This window comes from Carlito syrichta, unplaced genomic scaffold (genome assembly GCF_000164805.1).
Source record: "Carlito syrichta isolate Samal-C Ts95f unplaced genomic scaffold, Tarsius_syrichta-2.0.1 Scaffold304656, whole genome shotgun sequence".
Taxonomy (NCBI): Eukaryota; Metazoa; Chordata; class Mammalia; order Primates; family Tarsiidae; genus Carlito; species Carlito syrichta.
The window spans coordinates 87,348-94,413 of NW_007248752.1; the positions used below are offsets into that span (position 1 = coordinate 87,348).

Below are 7,066 nucleotides of genomic sequence, written 5' to 3' on the forward strand. Positions count from 1 at the left end.
CCGCCCACCCCCTTTTCCTCCCCAGCCACCAGGCCTGGCCCCCTCAGGATCTGCCCTAGGCCCTCCTCCCTCACAGCAGCTCCCTCTGCTGGGCACCCGGGGCATGGCCAGGGTCTGAACTTGACCCCTTGACCCTAGATAACGCAGCAGGAAAGGGTTCTGAGGGGTCATCTTGGATAACAATGCCTGGTCTTCCTGAAGGAAATAAAGGAACATGAGCTATTTCAACCCAGTCAAAACTTCTCCTGGGGAGGAGATTTCATAATTGTTCCAGTGTGAGGTCTTTTCTGAAGTCTGACCTCAGTGATTTCCATTCTTGCCTAAGCTGCCTTCTTCTTGGAACAGCTTCATCATAACTTTGCAGGAAGTGTTCCATGGTTTCTGTGTCCTTGGTAGCATCTTGCTGGGTTTTTCAGAACTCCTCAGAGTGCTGGTTTCTCTTCCTCGGCCATCCTCAAACCTCTGTCTTTCCTTGCAGGGTCTAAACGCTCCAAGTGAGCCATCGTTTGAGCCTCAAGCCCCAGCCCCCTACCTTGGACCCCCACCACCCCCCGCTTACTGCCCCTGCTCAGTCCACCCGGATGCCGGCTTCCCCCTCCCTCCACCACCTTATGAGCTCCCAGCGTCCACGTCCCACGTCCCAGACCCCTCGTTCTCCTACGGCAACATGGCCATACCAGTCTCCAAGCCAATGACCCTCTCGGGCCTGCTCAGCGAGCCCCTCCAAGACCCCTTAGCCCTCCTGGACATTGGGCTGCCAGCAGGGCCACCCAAGCCCCAGGAAGACCCAGAATCCGACTCAGGCTTATCCCTCAACTACAGTGACGCTGAATCTCTTGAGCTGGAGGGGACGGAGGCTGGTCGGCGACGCAGCGAGTATGTAGAGATGTACCCAGTGGAGTACCCCTACCCACTTATGCCCAACTCCTTGGCCCACTCCAACTACGCCTTGCCACCTGCTGAGACCCCCTTGGCCTTAGAGTCTTCCTCAGGCCCCGTGCGGGCTAAGCCCACTGCACGGGGGGAGGCAGGGAGTCGGGATGAACGTCGGGCCTTGGCCATGAAGATTCCTTTCCCCACGGACAAGATTGTCACTTGCCGGTAGACGACTTTAACGAGCTATTGGCGAGGTACCCACTGACAGAGAGCCAGCTGGCGCTAGTTCGGGACATCCGACGGCGGGGCAAGAACAAGGTGGCCGCCCAGAACTGTCGCAAGAGAAAGCTGGAGACCATCGTGCAGCTGGAGCGGGAGCTGGAACGTCTGGGCAACGAGCGGGAGCGGCTTCTCAGGGCGCGGGGGGAGACCGACCGGACCCTGGAGGCCATGCGCCAGCAGCTGACAGAGTTGTACCGTGACATTTTCCAGCACCTTCGAGATGAATCAGGCAACAGCTACTCCCCTGAGGAGTACGCGCTGCAACAGGCTGCCGATGGGGCCATCTTTCTGGTGCCCCGGGGGACCAAGATGGAGGCCACAGACTGAGCTGCCCCAGAGGGGTGGCACTGGCCCAGGGGATTTCCTTCACTTCCTCTGAGAAAGGTGCTCCCCAGTCCTGAGATTCAGAAGGACCTGAGTTCTCTAGACCAGAAGAGGATGACAATAGGAACAGGTGTTTGGAAGGTTGCCTTGAGTGCATGAGGGGAGGGCTGGAATCTCTCTTCCCTGACTGGCTTCTCAGGTCTCCAGCCTCCGTCTGTCTATGCTTTGGTCTATAAAGTACTCTACAGAAATAGCCTTCCATTGTGTCTTCCTTCTTGAGGGAGGGTGATAAAGTCACGCATTCCTTAGCATACCCGTTTGGGGTGGGGGTGGGGTGTTTCTGTCAGGCTCATGTGTCTCCCCTCAGGGCCTTGTAGGAGAGGTACACACAAAATCTGGGCTTGAGCAGTGTGGGAGCTACCATTTTCATCTCCTGTCTCAGAAGGATGACCCAAGGAACCCGCACTCCCTGGTGGCATCCCATGGATGGAGCTTGGAGAGCTGCCAAAACTGGGTAGACCCTCTCTATGAGGTCCCTGATCTTTGGGCCTCTCCTCTCTCAAACCTCGGAGCACAAGAAAGCCTAGAAAGCCCATAGACCTTATTTCTATTCTTCCCCTCCTGCTTACTTCTTAGTGAGCTGTTCTTGATTGGAATGAATTTGATATCAAGGTTTCAGAGGATTTCACACCCAAGCCTTGGTAAATCTGTTCCACTGTGGAGTAAAATGCTTCTGTGACACTTTTTCTCTGGCAATGTCAGACAAGGACTATAGAATTCCTGTTTGGGGGTTTTCCGTTTCTAGAATCCCTGAGGATATTGGCCTTTTTTTTTTCTTTTTAAAAGGACAATTGACCAAGCTTCAGACTCCTCAGCCCCATCAATCAAAGTCCAAAGCTCTCTGGCACCACTCAATTTTCTTGCTTGATGTTGGGGGATTTCCAGTAGTCCCAGTCACTGAATCATACAGCTTACCTCTGGAGTATTTTACTTCTAACCTTTCAGTTTTGCTTAGTTCCCCATTCCAACATGGAAACCTGTCTACCGAGTTCTGATACAGACACCATAGACATTGATTCCTAAAAGCCATGATTAAGAGAGTTGTGGAAACATCACGCCTACAGTCTGAGCAATTCTGAGCAATGTGGTCTCTAAATTGAGGTAATGAAAACAATCTGACGCTCTTTTTTTTTTGAGTTGGAGTCTCATTCTGTCACCCAGGCTGGAGGGCAGTAGCATGCTCCCGGTCACCGGAGTCTCAACCTGCTGGGTTCAGGTGATCCCTCAGTCTCAGCCTTTTTTATTTTTTATTTTTGAGTTGGAGTCTCACTCTGTCGCCCAGACTGGAGTGCAGTGGCCGCTCCCAGCCACCGCAGCCTCGACTTGCTGGGCTCCGGCGATCCTTCTGCCTCAGCCTTGCCAGTAGCTGGAACTACAGGCACGCGCTACCACGCCTGGCTAATTTTTTGACTTACTGTAGAGACGAGGTCTCACCAAGTTGCCCAGGTGGGTCTCAAACCTGCGGGCTCAGGCAATCCACTCATCTCAGCCTCCCAAGGCGCGGGATTACAGGCTGAGCCACTGAGCCCGGCTGTCTCAGCCTTTCAAGTAGCTGAAATTACAGGCACACACCACCATGCCCGGCTAACTTCTTTTCATTTATTATAGAAATGAGATCTCAAGTCGCCCATGGTGGTCTCGAACCTGCGGGCTCAGGCAATCGTCTCACGGCCTCCCAAAGTGCTGGGATTATAGGCCTGAGCCACTGCACCTGACGTTCTTAATAGATCTGAAAACAGTCCTGACACCTTGTTTTACTTATTATTGTTCTCTCAGAAAACTGGATGTTCCCACATTCCAAGTGACAAAAGGCAGGCCCTTGGGCTAGCTGCTCAATTTGATTTTATTAGTTCATCTAAGAGACAAGTGAGGTTTTCATTCTATCCAAGCTCACAAATGGTGGCAAGTCAGGCAAACTTAGAAAACTGACATCTATTAAACAAATATTTACCTAGATTAAGCTTTTTGTACTGAGACAGTGATCACACACCATAGTGGGGAAGATTATATACACTCATTTGGTGTGGGCTGACCTAAAGCAAAAGGTGGAAGAGTTATCTGGATTATGGGATCATCCAGTGGTTTTACGAACTTGGACGAGATTTTAAGTCAATTTTCTATAGTGGAATTTACTTCTCACAATTTCATATAAGCAAAGCATGTAGCAAAGTTCATGGGACTTAATGTTTCTCTTCAGTAATGCTTTTAGCAAAGCCCAGAGTCATCCTGTCCCTCCAAGGAAGCACTGTTCGCGAGAAACTACTAGCAAACTACAAGTCAAACTTAGAGCCCTGACTCCCTTCTAACAGATCACAAGCTAATGAAATACAACTTAGTCCTATATGCTGTACTTCAGCATAACATGGGCCTTCAAGAAAATTTTCCCTGAAATTTCCCCAATTTTCCTAGGTTCAAAAATGGGGGTTGATAACATTTCCTTGAAAATGCAGTCCCCTCTGAGGTGACATTGTAAATCTAGCAAAACAGCACAGTTTTAAAAATGTATTTTCTTGAAGTTTTCCATTCAAATTGCACACACAAAAAACAAAAGGGATGGAATATATACTGAGGTACGACTTATCAGTTGAGTTGTTTTCAGGAATCACAAGTGTGCCCTTACACTTAGCAGACTGGACAATTACATACTAATGTGGGAAGAGAACAAGACTACGCTGTCGGCTCAAATAAAAAAACACCAGACAAATGTCAAACTACCACTGTACATGCATCAATGAACCTGCAACGCATGTTGGCAACTTTCACGGTACCACACATTAGATTCACAATTTTGTCATGAGCTCCTCAATGCTCAAAATTCCATTGTAAGTCAAATTCATTACAGCAATTGGTTCCAAAGTTACACTATTTCATATGAAGTGATTCGTTGTTTCATAAAAGTGCAGTCAAGCTGCTGGTAGATGATCCATGAGATAGCTCTGAGTGCAAATACCCACACACTTGCTAGATGGTACAATTATTGCTTCTAAACTGCCACTAAGCTCTTGAGAAGTTAAGCCTTCCCTTCCACATTCAGTTCATTTCCTTACTCCTGGCTTGAGATGTCCTACTGAGTATGAGTAACTGGCCAATAAATAGAACTTGCTTGCCAAAGAGGTGTTCCATCACATCCCTCCACCACCTCACGGCAGATGGAAGCGTAACTCCCAGCAGACCCGAGTTCCAGGGCAGCTTGTACAAAACTTGATTTCCTCTTGCTAGGGGAGTCAGAAAAAGGGAATGCTCAACTGGAGCAACAGTAAACAGCTTACTTCTACTGAGCCAAGTTACTCCTGCAGTGAGTGCCTGTTTCTATTTTTATTAAACCATGATGCTGAATGGGATACATTTGAATAGTTAATGCAGAATAGAACTTGGAATAACTCAATCTTCCCCAGACTGAGTTTCAACACATTGTATTTACATGTTTTCTTTTAAATATTAGCTTCAAAGAACAATGACAACATATCTACATACCTTGTGCCTTGAGTTAAAAAGGTCAGGATATAACTTAGGAAAGGTTAAAGGATACAGTGAGGAAGCACTGGTAATGAAGGAAGGAGGCTCTAAACCAGACTGGGTGGCTCAGCCTGTAATCATGCACTTTGGGAGGCTGAGGCGAGTGGATTGCCTGAGCCCGCAGGTTCAAGACCCGCCTGGGCAACTTGGCAAGATCGCATCTCTACAAATAAAAAAAATCAGCTGGGTGTGGTAGCAGATGCCTGTAATTCCGACTACTCGGAAGGCTGAGGTGGAAGGGTTGCCAAAGCCCAGCAGGTTGAGGCTGCAGTGGCCGGGAGCGGCCACTGCACTCCAGTCTGGGCGACAGAGTGAGACTCCAACCCAAAGAAAAGAAATATAGAAAAAAAAAGGGAGGCTCTGTCAAAAATACTAGTTTACCTGAAATATAGAAAAAAAAAGGGAGGCTCTGTCAAAAATACTAGTTTACCTGACAATTGGCATATCACTAATACCTGCATTTCCCACCCCCAAGTCTGAAATGGTCAAGCATGTGTTGCATCATGTTATTTGCCACAAATGAAGACAAGTAAGCAAAACTAAGATAGATACCGTTTATTAAAAAACCCATTCACAAAATGGAATTAGAGCTGCTATGCAGCTCATGTCAACTGCATGGCAGTGAGAATGAAGTACAGTGGCTCAGATAAAGGCTGTCCTCACAAGAATGTTCCTGCAAAAGGCAAAAAAGAGTATTAAGTGTTTATACAAGGGGGAAGACTCCACAATTATACCATTCTCACTACTGGGAACACCTGGTTGCTTTGTTGACTATTTTTGCTACTAGATGAGACCTTAGCGATTTGGTTTCAGACACAGCTTTTTGCTCTCCCCTTTCTTTAGTTGGGAGTCTCTCTCTGTTGCCGAAACTGAAGTGCAGTGGCCTGATTACCACCCTAGGCTCAGGTGATTCTTCTGGGTAGCTGGGACTTCAGGTGCACACAATCATACGTGGCCAAGTTTTAATTTTTTTTGTAGTGACAAGGTCTTGCTATGTTGCCCAGGCTGGTCTTGAACTCCTAGCCTCAAGTAAGTGATCCGCCCATCTAGCCCTCCCACCCAAAAATGTTGGGATAACTGGCATGAGCCAATGCACCTGGTCATTCTTGCCCTTCACTTTGGGAGTAGAGCATTCTTGCTGACCATTATTTTACAAACACTTACCTTTTTGTCATTAACTTGGACAGATGAGTTTCTGGTTTTTTTGAGTTGGTAAGACTCTAGTGGCAGACTCCTCCCTAGAAAAGTAAAGAACCTTTAGAAGTAACTCTTTTCTAAGACCAAGTCCCATCTCAAGCTAAACCCCCCACCTCCCAATAATGTCCACCCACCCTCCCACCATTTGGGGAAGAGATTCTAATGCATTACTTTGAGCCATTGTTTTAAGGAAATGGGTCAAAGGAAGGTAAATAAAATTAAAGGGCAAAATCACAGTAGAAATAATGTAATTAATGTGCTCGCTTCCTTCAATTAGGAGTCACCCAGAATAGGGTGTCAATTTAAAGCAATCCATCTCCAGAAAAACCAAGTTCAGCTTAACTGGACTAGTTTTGGCTCAATAGATTAAGGAAAATGTTAATAGAAAACTGGATTTTAACTATATGGATGGAAGTAAAATCTGTTCTTACCTACCAGCATAGCAATAAAACCTTTTCTCCTGGTTCTGACTGCTAGTCCTAAGAGTCAGGTGTGCCTTACTCTTGTCTGCCTCCTTCCTTGCGATGGTCACTGAAACTTCACTCCCTCCTAGCTGTCATGGAGCGTGCCGTGGCCTGCCCCTGGCTTATCTGTACTCCACATACCACAAGTGTCTACTCTCAGCTGCAGAGTGTCTGAGCTCGGAGCCATTCGCGCTATGCTTGCTAGCAGTTCCTAGTAGCTGAACATCTCTCCTGGATCTTTAAAGGCATTGTCACGAATCCTGAGGTATCTGCAAACTCCCTCAATAGTTAGGGTTCCACCTGCTATTGCAAACTCAGCCAGTATCATGGAACTACCATCCACACTT

The 7,066-nt window shown here is 47.5% G+C and overlaps 1 protein-coding gene across 1 annotated transcript in view; it reads left to right on the forward strand.

Annotated features, from left to right (window-relative positions):
* The window catches only part of NFE2 (nuclear factor, erythroid 2), a 7,247-nt gene extending 5,512 nt beyond the window's left edge, over positions 1 to 1,735 (forward strand). The window contains 2 exon segments of the mRNA XM_008060586.2: positions 479 to 1,091; positions 1,094 to 1,735. Coding sequence (XP_008058777.1) covers positions 479 to 1,091; positions 1,094 to 1,485 — 1,005 coding nt within the window. The 3' untranslated portion in view covers positions 1,486 to 1,735.
* Positions 1,736 to 7,066: the final 5,331 nt, after the last annotated feature.